The following is a 16,683-nucleotide window of genomic DNA, read 5'->3' on the forward strand; positions in this document are numbered from 1 at the left end:
TCGACCCGTTGGTCATATGTTTGTCTCTTGTCCTCTCGGAACCAAGCCTTCGCTAGGTTCTTGGCCCAAATCATAAAATTGCGGGCCCATTTCCCTGACTTCCCACTAAAGACTATCCGCCTTGACAATGCTGGTGAATTTACCTCACAAGCGTTTAATGACTACTGTATGGCCATGGGGGTAACCGTGGAACATCCTGTAGCACATGTCCATACTCAAAATGGATTGGCTGAATCATTCATTAAACGCATTCAATGGATAGCCCGACCATTACTCATGAGATCAAAGCTCCCGGCCTCAGCATGGGGACATGCAGTATTACATGCTGCTGAACTCATACGCATCCGGCCATCTAGTGAACACAAATATTCCCCATCCCAACTACTCTCGGGTCATGAGCCAGACATCTCCCATCTCAAAACATTTGGGTGTTCAGTATATGTACCCATTGCTCCACCACATCGAACCAAAATGGGACCTCAAAGAAGGATGGGAATATATGTTGGTATTGACTCTCCCACCATCATAAGATATCTCGAGCCAACCACTGAAGATCTCTTCAAGGCCAGATATGCGGATTGCCAATTCGATGAATCCGTATATCCCTCTTTAGGTGGTGAGACAAACAAGCTGGTCAAAGATCTTTCATGGAATCAAACATCATTAAATTGGCAAGATCCTCGGACTCTAGAATGTGATTCAGAGATCCAAAAGATTATTCATTATCAAAAGCTAGCTAATCAATTGCCAGATTCCTTTGCTGACCCGACCAAAGTAACCAAATCGTACATCCCAGCTTGTAATGCACCAGTACGAATAGCTGTCCCAACGGGACAGACCCAAGTTGCTACAGATTCTGCACCACGTCTCAAACGGGGCAGACCTCTCGGTTCCAAAGATAAGAATCCCCGGAAATCAAAGAAAGGTGCAATAACCGAAACCGGGATTCCTGCAATATCAGACATAGCCGCGGCTGAGACTCAATCTAATGAACCCTCAATAGAAGTTCGGGACGCCGAATCTCCAGGTTCAGAAGATAACAATGAGATCTCCATCAATTACAATATGTCCGGAATACAATGGAATCGAAAAGAAGTCGACTTAAATGCACTCTTTGCATACAAAGTAGCACTTGATGTTGCGCTCACGCAAGAGGATCTAGAACCCACGTCAATAACACAGTGTACACATCGAACAGATTGGCTAAAATGGAAAGAAGCCATAAACGTGGAGTTAAAGAGTCTCAAACTCAGAAACGTGTTCGGTCCGATCATCCGGACCCCATCACACATCAAGCCAGTGGGCCACAAATGGGTCTTTGTGCGCAAAAGGAACGAACTCGGTGAAGTCGTTCGATACAAAGCACGGCTTGTAGCACAAGGATTCTCACAGAGACCCGGAATCGATTATGAGGAGACTTATTCTCCAGTGGTGGATGCAACAACATTCCGATTCCTCATAAGTCTGGCCATAAGAGAAAATCTTGATCTGCGGTTAATGGATGTTGTAACCGCATATCTCTATGGGCCCCTGGACAACGAAATATATATGAGACTCCCAGATGGCATTGAACTAAAAGACAAAAATGCATCTCGAGATCAATACTGCATCAGGCTGAACAAATCCTTGTATGGACTGAAACAAAGTGGGCGTATGTGGTACAACCGCCTCAGCGATTACCTCATCAAAGAAGGCTACAAAAATGACCCCATCAGTCCATGCATCTTCATCAAGAAGTACTCAAACAAAGGATTTGTAATCATAGCAGTATACGTGGATGATCTAAACATCCTCGGAACATCTGGTGAGATCTCCCAAACAGTCGACTGCTTAAAAGCAGAATTCGAAATGAAAGACCTAGGCAAAACAAAGTACTGTTTGGGATTACAACTTGAGTACATCAAAGGAGGAATCCTTGTGCATCAATCGGCTTATATCGAAAAGGTACTCAAGCGATTTAATATGGACCAAGCTCACCCATTGACCAGCCCAATGGTAGTTAGAAGCTTAAGTGATGACCCTCTTGGTCCCAAAAAGGATGATGAAGAAATCCTTGGTCCTGAAAAGCCATACCTCAGTGCTGTAGGAGCGTTAATGTACCTGGCTAGTCACACTAGACCAGACATATGTTTCGCCGTGAACCTCCTCGCTCGATATAGTTCATCTCCAACTCAGAGGCACTGGAACGGTATAAAACATCTCCTAAGATACCTTCGAGGTACTCAAGACTTAGGACTCTTCTATACTAACCAAAATAAAGATGGGTTAGTCTGCTTCGCCGATGCAGGATATCTATCAGATCCGCACACTGCCAAGTCTCAAACTGGCTACGTTTTTACGCATGGAGGAACAGCCATCTCTTGGAGATCAATGAAGCAGACACTCACTGCCACTTCATCAAACCATGCTGAAATCCTAGCCATTCATGAGGCTAGTAGGGAATGCGTCTGGCTGCGCTCCATGACTCAGCACATCCGCAGAGATTGTGGTATGGACGAAGACACACAGCCCACGGTGATGTATGAAGACAACGCGGCATGCATAGCTCAGCTCAAGGAAGGATATATCAAAGAAGATCGGACGAAGCACATTCTACCGAAGTTCTTCTCAACCTCAGACTGGCAGAAGGACGGCACTCTCAGCGTTCAGCAGGTCCGATCCAGTGAGAATTCAGCTGACCTCTTCACCGAATCATTGCCTACTTCAACACACCGGAAGCTCGTCAAACAGATAGGAATGTATAGACTTAGAGATCTGCAGTGATGCTACAATCAGAGGGAGTAATGCGTGTTGTACTCTTTTTCCTTCACCATGGTTTTGTCCCACTGGGTTTTTCCTGGTAAGGTTTTAATGAGGCAACATTCCCCAGCGCATTATCGAGATCCCGATTGAGTAGCTGACCCGGTTCACTCGTCCAAGGGGGAGTGTTATAACACATATCATATATGGACTCTTATACCGGCCCATTAGGCCCATCAGGGCATTGTACTTAACCTAGATTCCCTATGTACTCTATATATACATTCCAGTGATTAATAAAGTTTCTAAGAAGTTTTCACAACATAAATTGAGTTAACTGATTATATTTGTGTTTTTTTTTGTTTGCAGTGCGTTTTTTTAACTGAGATGTTATTACATCATAGCGTTGTTTTTGTGAGATAACTGAAAGTTTTCGTTGCAATATTATTTGTGTATTGTCAAGACTGCATTTGATTGGTTGTTACTACATTTAGTGTCCAAAATTATTATATTTTCCAACTGCAAAAAATTATTTTCAGCGATGAAACCACGTTTGCTTTTACGTTTCGAAGATTAAGCATTAGGAATTGGAAAGAATCTCCACTGCTTTTACATCATCACCACCACACTTTCCAGTTTACACCTATGTCATATATGCTGAATTAAAGAGCTATATAAATAAATAATCATAAAGATGACTCAGAATATCTAATTACATAAAATTCTAACAAACGAATTTGACCAAAACAAAAAATAATTGAAGAGTAGTATATTGGATAAACTGGAATCAGATATAATGAAATCATCAGAAAGGTTTGGATCCGACAATTTAATCATTAGAATTTATTCTACCAATATTAGAAAATTTTATATTGATAGATTCTATACGTTTACTAACATTAATTTCCAGAAATCGAAATCTTCAATATAAACCGACAAATAAATCATAAGCAAATGTGAATGGTTCTTCTTCTATGCAGCACCTTTTCAAATTTTCGGATCACCATCACTTTTTCTATTTTTGAGCAAATCTATACCCTTTATTCCTTTTACAATCTATACCCTCCACTCCTATCATATTAGTAATATTACCTCACCACCATAATTGCCAGTATGATCTTATCTGCGAACTCATAGAAAACTCATTAAATTTGTTTGGTAATAAACCAAAACTTGAAAACATATATTTGTTGACTCTTAGTGAACATATCTCTTGAGTTTCATATGAGAATTTATATATGTCAATAAAGCAGAATTAGGAGCCTACCTTCGAAGTCCTTAAGACATCAAAGGAAACTGTTTTCGCACAACATTCATAGTTCCTAAATATCTTAAGGGCATTCCCATGTGCGTTTATATCAAATCTTTTGCACTTTTTGCAGTATACATGACAGAATAAAGAACATAGGGCAGAACAGAGTTCACATTAATTTAAAAGATGTATTGGTACGCAAATGTATCCCAGGTAGACAATATAGACAAATAAGCTGGGTAAAAAAATCTTGAGGAAGTCAGAGATAGGCGGGAAAGAGGGAAGACTAAAAGGCTAGCAAGATGAATGAAGATGTAAGTGTACATGTTTGAGTGACTATAGGTAACCTAAGTGATTTCCTATTGTGCGTAATAGAGCCTTATATTTTTCTAGGTTTTGTCGCCGCCTACTCTTTGATATATAATGAATCCGTGTAGAACAATCCACTGCAAGAAATGTTGTTGATTTGGCTATCTCACTGATTACTCTTGCATGATGAATCCATGTAGAACAACAATAGACTTTCCTTTTTATGTTTTAGAGGTTGGTGGTTTGAAGGTGCTTTGGGAGGAAGATACGAAAAAAAGTGAAGAAGATGAAGCTAAATATGCAAAAGTAGTGGCTAATTTAATGTGCGAGAAACGTAGGGAAGAAAGAATTAAGAGGTAGAGAAGTGGGGGGAGGGAGATGAGAAGACCACCGACTACCAATCTACCATAACTGAGCTTAGACGTTGAATTTTGTCCTAACCACGTGGCTATCATTGATAGTCTTTTTTTTGTGGATAACTCCTAGAAACAAAAAGCTTTCCTAGAGTTTGTTTTTTGGTTTGATGATGTGGCAAGAGGATATAGTGTTTAGAATTGCTGATGTGGATAGGATGAGGAGCCTCAAACAGCTGTTTTTATATAGTATAGATATTAAATTTAATTTAATAATTTTTTTTGAACATGAATCAGTCTTGGATACATTTCTATATCATAATGAATCCTTTATTTCCAGGGTTAAATAAATAGAATTAGTTTTTATTCAGTTGCTTTGGGTTAAGAAAATTTTCATTAAGGAAAAACAGTTTTGTTCGATCGTTAGCATTGAAGATGAAATCATTAAAATTTAGATTGGCCAGATTTTGCTTTAATGAGAAACTGGGCTATACAAAAAAAGAAACTACACATACATTTGGACCCATAAAGGCCCATATAGTTTCCTTAATCGCTGTCCTTTCTCTCCCTCGACTCGAACGGATCTTAGGTCTCTCTTCGTCTCTTTAACGCTACCTACTTTTTCCCCTCTTTTTCAAAACCAGTAAATTCAGGAAACTCCCATTTTTAAGCGAAGCTAAAGCAAGCGAATTTTTCGGAAGTTCGAATTCTGAGAAGTTTACAGAGATGAGAGGTTTTTTCAGTCGAGGAGCGAAAGACTCTCCGTCTTCCGCCTCTCCGTCACCGATATCATACCCTTCGATATCTCCAGCTTCGTCGTCTGCAGTGACAGGCCCACCGAGACCGATTCGTCTAGTGTATTGTGATGAGAAAGGCAAGTTTCGTATGGACCCTGAAGCTGTAGCTACTTTGCAACTCGTCAAGGAACCGATCGGTGTTGTCTCGGTTTGTGGTAGGGCTCGTCAAGGAAAGAGCTTTATTTTGAACCAGGTAGGGTTTTGCTGCTTTTCTTTCCCTTGAAGTTTGTTTCCAAGTATTTCGTGGGTAATGTTGTTTGTTTGATCGATTGATTTTGTGTACATTGTTTCGAGCTCCAGATTTTTTTGGCAAATTAGGGTTTCTGTTTTTGATTTTCTGAATTGTTTTTTTTTTGCGTTTTGTAGCTTCTTGGACGAAGTAATGGGTTTCAAGTAGCATCAACACACAAGCCGTGTACCAAGGGGCTTTGGCTGTGGAGCTCTCCTATTAAACAAAAAGCTCTTGATGGAACCGACTATAATCTTTTGTTGTTAGATAGTGAAGGGATTGATGCTTACGACCAAACGGTAAGTAAAACTGTAATTTACCAGCTAAATTGCTTTGTGACTTGCCGCTTACAAAAATTTGGTTTCTTTCCAAGATTTTGGGTTTATCAACATGTTCTTGATTTTCTTACTTCCAATGCTACAGGGTACCTATAGCACTCAGATATTCTCATTAGCTGTTCTTTTGTCAAGCATGTTCATATACAATCAGGTTTGTTAAAGTTCCAGTTCGAACTTGTGCATATGTCTGCCTTAGCTGTTATCTTTTTGGCTTAGTTGTTGTATTTGCTTGTATGTGTCAGATGGGAGGTATTGACGAAGCTTCACTCGATCGACTTTCTCTTGTCACTCAAATGACGAAGCATATCCGTGTAAAAGCGTCTGGAGGAACGAGTTCACGTTCTGAAATTGGACAGTTTTCTCCCATCTTTGTCTGGCTCTTGAGGGTAATTCTCTGCTATTTTGATGTAATTTTTTGTTATGTAGATATTATAGCTTATAGATATTTATGTATTAACTTTGCTATCTTTACCTGCAGGACTTTTATCTGGATCTAGTGGAAGATAACCGTAAGATTTCTCCGCGTGACTACTTAGAAATTGCGTTAAGGCCGGTTCAAGGTAGTGGAGGAGATATTGGTGCTAAAAATGAGGTAATAGTTGTATTCATTCATATAGTCATCCACTCTTGGGAAAGCTGGGTGTGGCTATCAAGTGTAATTTTTTGGTAGCACAATTGTGAGTCAATGTTAATGAAAACAATGTCTCTGCAGATCCGAGATTCCATTCGTGCTCTCTTTCCCGACCGAGAGTGTTTTCCCCTTGTAAGGCCTCTGAACAATGAAAAGGACCTCCAGAGACTTGATCAAATTTCGGTTAGCATCGTTCTATGCATGCTGTTTCACCTATAATACTATGCTGTAACGGCTTGGATGTTTTTTTTAATACTTGGTTGCATTATATCCTGTGCTATGCAGTTGGATAAATTGAGACCTGAGTTCGCCGCTGGCCTGGATGCATTGACCAAGTTTGTTTTTGAGAAGACGAGGCCCAAGCAATTAGGGGGTACTGTGATGACTGGTCCTATTCTTGTCGGTATTACACAGTCTTATCTGGATGCATTGAATAATGGTGCCGTGCCAACAATAACCTCATCTTGGCAGGTTTGATATCTCTTACCTCTGTGGATTTTCAATACATTTGACGTCAAAACCCATTATTTTTCGTAAAAACTCTGAGACTTGAAGGATATGACCAGGTTTATTTTACAAAGTGTGGATCATTAATTGGTAAACATATGGTTGATTATTGCGTTCAGACATTTGTGTACTTCAAACTATCGTGGGGATCCGTTGGGATGTTATTAATGCATTCTCTAGCCTATTTTTCCCTCAGATACACTTCATAAAGTGAGTTTTTGATTATGTCCTTGTAGAGTGTGGAAGAAACTGAGTGTCGAAGAGCATATGACTCCGGTGTAGAAACCTACATGGCTGCCTTTGACCAATCAAAAACTCCTGAAGAAGTAAGTACTTTGGCGTTAGCCTCTCGTTATTTGTAATCGATGATTAATGCTTCATTCCAATTCTGCTATATGTAGGGTGCACTGAGGGAAGAACATGAAGAAGCAGTTCGAAAAGCCTTGGCTATGTTTAACGCTAATGCTGTAGGGACTGGTTTAGCAAGAAAAAAATACGAGGATCTTCTCCACAAAGACTTGAAGAAAAGATTTACGGTAATAATGTTATTCAGCAACAAGCATTATGTTTTTGAGTTTTGGCTGGTTAATACGATTTGCTTACTCAAGTTTTCACGTGAATTTTCTCTTACTGCGTTATGCCTGATATAGATTATCTTTTGTTGATTCAGGATTACAAAAAAAATGCATTCATGGAGGCAGATTTGCGATGCACGAGTACTATCCAAAGTATGGAGAAGCAGCTGAGAGCAGCTTGCCATGCCTCTAATGCGAATATGGATAATGTTGTCAAGGTTGGTTACTGATGGCTAGATGTACTACGGATGGAAGTTCCCACGTGGTTTTAATTGGTTGCTGATTGTTACTCTTTACTTATATCTAATGATTGATTGTCTCAGGTTCTAGAAGCTCGTTTGTCAGACTATGAAGCATCATGCCATGGCCCAGGGAAATGGCAGAAACTTTCGGTGTTCTTGCAACAAAGGTATTTTAATATTTCCTCTCCCCGCTGATTTTAATTTACGTCTAGTTTGTTTAGAGGTCCGTTTAGTTTTCCTGTGCATTTTGTGATCTTGTTTTTAACCATGCAGCTTGGAAGGACCGATATATGATCTCACCAAAAGACTTATAGATAATATCGCTATAGAGAAGAACTCACTTGCAGTGAAATTCCGTTCTGTTGAAGATGCAATGAAGCATTTAAAGCAGCAGTTGGATGATAGTGAGAAATACAAGTTGGAATACCAGAAACGTTATGATGAATCCAACATGGACAAGAAGAAACTGGAAGATATATATAGAGAACGCATAACTAAATTACAGGGAGAGAACAGTTCGCTGAATGAGAGATGCTCCACTTTGGTTAAAACTGTGGAATCTAGACAAGAAGAAATCAAAGAATGGAAAAGAAAGTATGACCAGCTTGTTTTGAAACAGAAAGCTGTTCAAGATCAGCGTAATTCTGAAATGGAAGTCCTTAGGACACGAAGTACTACTTCTGAAGCTAGGCTTGCTGCAGCTAGAGAACAGGCCAAATCCTCTCAAGAAGAGTCAGAGGAATGGAAAAGGAAGTATGATTTTGCTGTTGGAGAGGCAAGATCTGCTCTTCAAAAGGCTGCTTCAGTGCAAGAACGTTCAGGCAAGGAAACCCAATTGAGGGAAGACGCTCTTAGGGAGGAATTTACTTTCACTTTAGCTGAAAAGGTATCTTTCTTTGTCCTATTTGTAAAGAGACGACTTTAAGTTTTGTAATCATCAATATATCATCAATATGCGGTGTTAATCAATTTCAGGATGAAGAAATTAAGGAGAAGGCTACAAAAATTGAGAAGGCCGAGCAGTCTCTAACCGTTCTGAGGTCAGATTTGAAGGTGAGCTTTTCGAAATGATAGTATATCTATGTTAACGTAGTCTCAGTAACTCTTTCCTTATGTGTGATATCTTTCCGTTACTTATCGCTCCTTGCATCCTGATAAGTTGGTTGTTTCGGTTGAACAATTGTGGGATGTGAATCTTAGCTTGTGTGGTATCTTTTGCAGGCGGCAGAGTCGAAAATTAAAAGCTTTGAAATGGAAACAGCATCACTGAAATTAGAGTTAAGGGAAATGATTGATAGGTTAGACAGTGCCAGCACAAAAGCTCTAGCATATGAAAAGGAGGCAAACAGGTTGGAGCAGGAGAAAATCCTTTTGGAGCAAAAGTACCGATCTGACTTTGAAAGATTCGATGAAGTCCAAGAGAGATGCAAGGCAGCTGAAATAGAAGCTAAACGCGCTACTGAACTGGCGGACAGAGCTCGAGCTGATGCCGTCACTTCCCAAAAGGAGAAAAGTGAGAGTCAGAGGTTGGCAATGGAAAGACTTGCTCAGATTGAGCGAGCGGAGAGACAAGTCGAAAACTTAGAGAGGCAGAAAACTGATTTGGAAGAAGAATTGCACAGACTTCGTGTGTCTGAGATGGAGGCTGTCTCCAAAGTTACAGTCTTGGAAGGAAGAGTCGAAGAACGAGAGAAAGAGATCGAGTCATTGCTAAAGATAACCAATGAGCAGAGGGCGCATAACGTGAAGTCTTTGGAGAAGCTATTGGATGAGGAGCGTAAGGCTCATATAGCTGCGAACCGAAGAGCTGAAGCTCTTTCGCTTGAGCTGCAAGCTGCACAGGCAAGCGTTGATAATCTCCAGCAGGAATTAGCTCAAGCTAGGCTAAAAGAAACTGCATTAGACAACAAAATCAGAGCTGCGAGTTCGTCACGTGGGAAACGGACCAGAACTGAAGACGTTATTGATATGGACATTGGTGAAACAAGTGATAGAATCTTGAGGACTAACAACGATCTCGAAGCGCAAGAGGAGATGATCATGGTGCTTATGAGGATGGTGTTTCGGTTTCTAGAGTCGATGAGGACACTCAAAACCAGCAAGGCGAGGAGGAGGAGGAAGCAGAAGACTACAAGAAGTTCACAGTGCAGAATCTAAGGCACGAGCTGACAAAGTACGATTTCGGGCATTTGATACTTAACCGAGGGCATCAAAACAAGAAAGAGATTGTTGCTTTGTATGAAGCTCATGTTCTTCCTAAGAAAGAGGAAGAGAGAAAGAGGCAGAGAGAAGCTACTTCTTAGGACAAACTCGAAGTTTCGATCTTTAGAGATGAGTTAAGCGTTTGGATTTAGAAAGGCTTTGACTTTGTGTATTGTTTGACGGTACTGAAGCTAGTTTTATTATTGGTTTTATGAGTGTCTCTTTTGTGTTGGTGTTATTAATTTGTGTGGGCATTGAGTCGGTTTGGTGTTGGACCTTTTGTTTTACAGACTTTATTTTTGTTAAGAATACTGTTGAGCTTGATTTCGACCTTTTGCTTTGGAATTTTTAAACGCTTTGATTCTCTGTCAACGTTATTGACTATTGGGTTTTAACTTTAAGGGAATGATTCTAGCGTTTTTAGTGATAAGCTTTTCTACATTTGACTTACGTGTGTAATGTGATGTGATACCGAGAGAAGAAAATTAGTGACTTTCTTAGTTAAGGAATAAAGGATTGTTGAATGTTTTGATGACTAGAAAAAAAAAAGAACGGTTCTTTGCCGTGATATAAATTCGCGGAAAGGTATTATTATTTCTTTAACAGCTTACAGATAAGTTCTAACGGTAAAGGAAAAGCCGAAAACGATTTATTAATAGAATTATGCTAAAGGTGATATAATAATATTCTTTCTTCGTTATGAATATATTTAATTATTTTTTCATTTTTTTTCCCATATCCTTTTATCATTTCAATCTACAAAACACCTTGATTTTAGAACCAAGGTGTATATTCGGTAGTTACACCAAAAAAGAAAAACATAAAATCTAGCAATAAAAAGACAAAGGAGGATATTTAAACCCAATATTTTATAATAAGTATGATAATTCATAAGAATTTTCGCTTTTAATCAAGCAATTAACTCTGATGCCAATTTAACATGAATCAAAACTGAATTAAACGCATCAAAAATTAAATAAAATCTGCCAAACTCTTTTCACCAAAGAAGAAAAACAAAACTGACTTATTCCACAAGGTATAAGATTAGGTCCACCGTCCAATTTTGACGAAATTCTAGCTTCCAAGTCTCGTAAAAATATCAGGATGAGTTAATTAAATATTCTTTCTTTCTTTCGTACACACCTACAGTATTTTAATTATCAATCCTCGTAGTCTATGTTTGTTTCGGACAGAGCACGCCAAATTATTTTTGATCTCTATAGATAAGAACCATATATATTTAAAATATATTTTCGTAGATTGATGCGTTTAAAAGCATCAATGAACATTATTAATTGAATAATAAAACCGAATTTACACGCCAAAATTATATAATTTGTACACGGCGTAAAATAACATTTACGAAACTGTTCCATTAATAACTACTCTACCCCTTAAACTCCCAATTTTCTCCCTAAATGCCCCCAAAACTTTTAAAAATGTTCAAATCATCCTCCTTCTTCCCTCTCCAAACTGTTCAAAATCGCCGCCACCTGAGAAATCGACGGCCGGCTCCTCCGCGAGTTTCCAACGCAAGCCAAAGCAACCTTAGCAAATCTTATAACCAAACACTTGGTCTCACTCTGAACAACTATCCTCGGATCTAAAAGCTCGCCGAATCTCTGTTCTTTGATCAATGGCGTTGCCCATTTCACGATCAATCCGTTCTCGCTTCTTCTCCCACTCAGAATCTCCAGCAAAACGACGCCGAATCCATACACATCGCTCTCTTTGCAATACCCTTCTTCAACGTACCCAGAAATCTCCGATTTCTCACGCGGAATCAAAAACCCGAATCCGTAATCGGAAACCTTCGCCATGAATTTCTCATCTACCAATACATTCGAAGACGTGAATCGACCATGGACGATTCTAGGGTTTATAACTTCGTGCAAATACTCCAAACCTCTCGCCGCTCCCGCCGCGACTCTGAAACGCTTTCGCCAATCAAAATCAACCGCGGAAACCGCCGATTCGACATCGGAATCTCCGTATAAGTGATCGCTCAAACTCCTCGCTTCTCCGACGAATTCAGTCACCACGATTCTCTCTCCGGGAGCTTCTGAAAACCCTAGAATCGAGACGACGTTGGGATGCTGAGAAGAAGAAAGCGTTTTAAGAACCGTGGAAAAACCGGAACCCGGTTTACTCAAAACCAAACTGGGATGTATTCTTTTGACCGCGACGAGGTTTTTATGCGATGGAAGAACCGCCGCGTAAACCGTTCCTAACCGACCACTACCGATGATTCGTCGCTGGTTAAATCCGTCGGTTGCTGAATCTAATTCGGTTAAGGGATAAGAAAGACCGGCCGATTTGGTTTCTGGAAGCAGAGGTTCGTCGGACCGGATCGGTTTCTTTCTGCATAATAAGAAGAGGAAGATGATGAGAAGAAGAAGTGAGAGCGAGAGAAGAGATAGAACAGAGGCGTAAGCGATTTTTGCAGATTTGTCCATTTTATTTTTAATTGAAACAAAACAAAAAGAAACTCGTTATGATTATGGGGTTTGTGTGTGTATATATACGACTAATGAGAAGAAATTTTTGATCCTAAAATAAAACGTCAAAAAGACAAAGGAATGAATAATATACGTCTAGATGTTCAATAAATATTCATAGACTACTTTATTTTAGTGGAAAACTAATAATTAAATTATAAATCTTTTTTTTTAACGGCTAATATTAAATTATAAATCTATATACAGGAAGTATATGTTTGGATGTTGATTTTCAAATTTGTAAATAATAAATCTTTATTGCACTATAAATTTTTAAAAAGATACAAAAACTTGTCATAGAATAATTGTTATACAAAATCAACATATTAATTAGAACATGTACCATCGTAATCTTGGTTAATATCAACGTTGTGTCAGATTTAAAATATATCTTTAGAGAATATTAAATTATGAGTTGACAACAAAAGCAGACTATAATGAAAATATATTTACCGAAATGGTTTGTCAATAACAATGCAACAAAAACGGTAATGAAAATGACAAAAGCGAAAATAAGTAGATTTTTCATTTCATATGATTTAAACAAAAATATATTGTAAATAGTGTTATTAAAAAAGTACATGTGAAATCTATGTTGTTTAAAAAAAAGAAGTGTGATAAACTTATTTATATTTTGCCACATATATTTTTACACATATGGTCATTTACGGCTATCATTCTTAAAGAAATTGTATTAGGATATGATTATATCCTAATACTCTGTTGCAATTTTTTCTATTAACAGTAGGAACCTATGTCAGAAGATGATATATATAAACTATAAAGGTAGATGGAGAAATCTTTAACATTATATAAAAAAGTTTAGTATGTTTGTTACCGATACTTTAAAGTAAACCAAGCTCATAGCAATTGTGAATAAATCAATTATAAAAAAATACATGAGTTATTTATAAAAAAATTTAGCAGAAAGTTGGGGGTGTTGGGCTTTTAGGTAAGAAAAGGTTGGAACTTGGAACCAATTGTCGATAATTTCAGTTATCGTTGGTTAATCCTCAATTCATAATGTCAATCAATTTTATACAATTCAAGTTAATATAGCGTAATGTATAGATCAAACGATCTGATAAATATCGCATACTGAAAATGTATAGATCAAACGATCTTTTTTTTTTTTTTAGTATACGTGTTAAAACTCGCATATTGAAACAAGTTTATAAATTAGTCCAATATGTAAAACGACATGAACAAATGCATTTGTTGTCAATCAGTTTTCAATATAAAAATAAATAATAACTATCTATAATATCAATTTGCAAAGAAATATTGTTAATGATTATTATTTGTTAGTTCTTGATAAATTATTGTCCTAAAGTTGTTTTAGTTGTGAAAATGCAGCAACTATTGATTGTTTACATGTGTTCTTCTTTGACAACATTTACTTGCCCCCAGTTTATGAATGAACGTTTATAATATGTTCAGTCAGTCACCGATTAGTGAAAAATATGATATAAAAAGTATACTAAATTTTATGAGATTGAAATATTCGAGATGGACCCATCTAACTTTGGCAGGTGAAACTCGCACCTAATCAATAATAACATAATGCCATTGACATTATATATCTAATTTTCTCTTATGTTAATTTGTATCACTGGGTGAATAATATATTTTCTGACATATTTACATATTATACAAAGAAATCAAAACATAATTTAATAATTACTAGGTATTTAGTCCGCGACTTGCGCGGGCCAAAAAATTAAAAAAAAAGATTTATGCTATAAATTGAAAATAATTAAAACAATTATTTAAAATATAATTTAATTATGATAAATTCTAGTTTTTCGTTTCCTATTTAACTAAAAAAGTAAACAAAATTCAAAATTAATTACCTAAAAAATATTTTATAACTGAATAGTCCACAAACTAATTTAATTAAGATAAATTCTAGTTTTTCGTTTCCGACTTTTTCCTCTTCATTATTTTTTTTTTCTTTCTTCTTCATCATTTTTTCCTTATTTTTCTTTTGTCCATATTTTTTCTTGTTTTTTTTTCATGCTAATAACAAAAATATCAAAAATTAAACAAATATCAAAATAATACTTTAAGTAAAATGGAGTCTCCACAAAAGGATTGTGACATTTTCACGGTCAAAGATTTGCAGATTTTTGTATATAATTTATCATCGATTTCTTTCACATTGTTGTGCTAGAATATTTATTTGTTACCATATTAAATAATTTTAAAAAATAAAGAAAATACAAAATTAGATGGAATTGAATCCTTCCAACATACAAACTTAAGAAAACTTAGAGTTTTAGCTACTTAAACATAAATTTTACATCTTTCGTGAAACTTAAGCAAGAGAAGCTTTACTCTGATCCAAAAACAACATTATATAATTAACAGTTCAAACTCAACTGGAAACACATGAGATGAAAGCACTCCACACGAAAAAGATTTCAGTCGGAGAAACGTGCAAAAGATCAAAATACAAATAGTTACCTTTTTTTCTCATGTCTTTGCCCATAAGTAAAATAAAGAAACCAGAAACCAATATCAAAAAATATCCCAACACTGGACATAAGAGACAAACACACACAAAGCTCATTCAAATAAAGTGATGTTCGAATAAAAAATAGTAATTTTGTTCATGTATCATCATTATTATCAATAGAACTAACTTTGAGAGTAAGAATATGCCAAGTGGACTAACATTTTTGCTGGATCTAAACTCCTTGTTAGCTTGTTTTTTTTTGTTCTCGGCAGCGACAGGTGGGGTCTTGGATAAAACACAGACCACCAGGCACCATGTTCTGCACCTTGTTCACCGCAGCTTCTTTTGAACTATTATAAATTTAGGATTCATCAGATCAAATAATAATCCATAATCAAATGAATAAACCTATGTTTTTGTATGTGTTCTTTTAAAGTTTCATGTACCTTCTAACAGTTCAATCAGCTTGGCAACCTTCACAAGAACCAGGTGAACTCACGTTCATTACCATGAGGGATTTCGACACCGTATGTCCTATAGACCATTCTGAATCGTCACCAAGAGCCTACACCACAAAACAGAATACATGATCCTTTTGTAATAATTTTTTAAAACATATAAAACGCTTTTATCTGACTCCGAGAACTGGTTCGAATCATGACCATAATCTATGTCTTCATCACCAGCAAATGAAATCTGTTGCATCGCAAGATGAAACAATAAAACGCGAGCACCTAAGAAAGAAAAAACAAAAACAATCAAAACTTAAAACAGATAAGAATCAATAAATAAAAAAGGTTCGACTCAGCCCCAACTAATAAAAGAGAAAGAAAAGTGCACCAAAACTGGCTAATATATAAAACATAAATATGATAGATAATAAAAAAATCACAAATCTAAACCTAAAGCACAAAAAAGAAAATAAAATGTTACCCTTCGGTATAGCAGTAAACTAAACAATCAACGATCAAGAAAGTCTGGCTAAAACACCACCTCCTAAACAAAAAAAAAACATCAAACACTATTATTAATAAGAATAATTTATAAAATATAAATATAATCCAACTTCTAATATACATCAGAACACAATATATTCTTGAAAGAGCTATAAAAGGGAAGACACAAGGTATCGCCTAATATATACAAAAGAATGTATATCTACATGAGCTAACAGAAACAAATATAAAACAAAAATAACAACCGAATAGAAAATTAGAAAGCACAAAAACTATTTTTTAAGAAGTCACAAGATCACTAATGTGAAACACACGAAATATATAGCTTACATGATCGCCAAACATTACAACCGTGTAAGTGAAGAAAAAAAATTGGTTGAAAAATCTTTATAATTTATGCAAATCGGATAATTCATATATATTTTTTATTAAAAACAATATCTAAGTATTTATCAAGACTTACTTAAAGATTAAGGGAGTAACATAACTATATATATGATGATTTTTCATTTTTTAATGTTTTTTATAATTCATATAAATATTTTTTTTTTTTAAAAAGAAAACAATATCTAAGTATCTATTAAGTAAGATTTACTT

General features: G+C 36.5%; 2 protein-coding genes across 2 annotated transcripts; one reads left to right on the forward strand and one right to left on the reverse strand.

The window, feature by feature from the left end:
• The first annotated feature begins 5,255 nt into the window (after positions 1–5,255).
• Positions 5,256–10,575, forward strand: LOC18015953 (guanylate-binding protein 3). Its single transcript, XM_006398225.2, is given in 15 exon segments — positions 5,256–5,643; positions 5,817–5,978; positions 6,103–6,168; positions 6,260–6,403; positions 6,496–6,609; positions 6,730–6,831; positions 6,934–7,119; positions 7,392–7,481; positions 7,557–7,691; positions 7,826–7,948; positions 8,054–8,139; positions 8,246–8,858; positions 8,948–9,025; positions 9,194–9,980; positions 9,983–10,575. Coding segments are annotated over 15 exon segments (3,243 nt in total). The 5' UTR covers positions 5,256–5,379; the 3' UTR covers positions 10,276–10,575.
• An 862-nt stretch (positions 10,576–11,437) lies between these two features.
• Positions 11,438–12,662, reverse strand: LOC18015954 (serine/threonine-protein kinase-like protein ACR4). The gene has a single exon (XM_006398226.2). The coding sequence runs from the start codon at positions 12,628–12,630 to the stop codon at positions 11,623–11,625; it is 1,008 nt and encodes a 335-aa protein (XP_006398289.1). The 5' UTR covers positions 12,631–12,662; the 3' UTR covers positions 11,438–11,622.
• Between the last annotated feature and the right edge of the window lie 4,021 nt (positions 12,663–16,683).

The sequence above is a fragment of the Eutrema salsugineum genome, unplaced genomic scaffold (assembly GCF_000478725.1).
Source record: "Eutrema salsugineum unplaced genomic scaffold, Eutsalg1_0 scaffold_20, whole genome shotgun sequence".
NCBI lineage: Eukaryota > Viridiplantae > Streptophyta > Magnoliopsida > Brassicales > Brassicaceae > Eutrema > Eutrema salsugineum.

Bases quoted from the DNA above. Each gene is read 5' to 3' on its own strand.
- LOC18015954 (XM_006398226.2), bottom strand. From the start codon at position 12,630: ATGGACAAATCTGCAAAAATCGCTTACGCCTCTGTTCTATCTCTTCTC.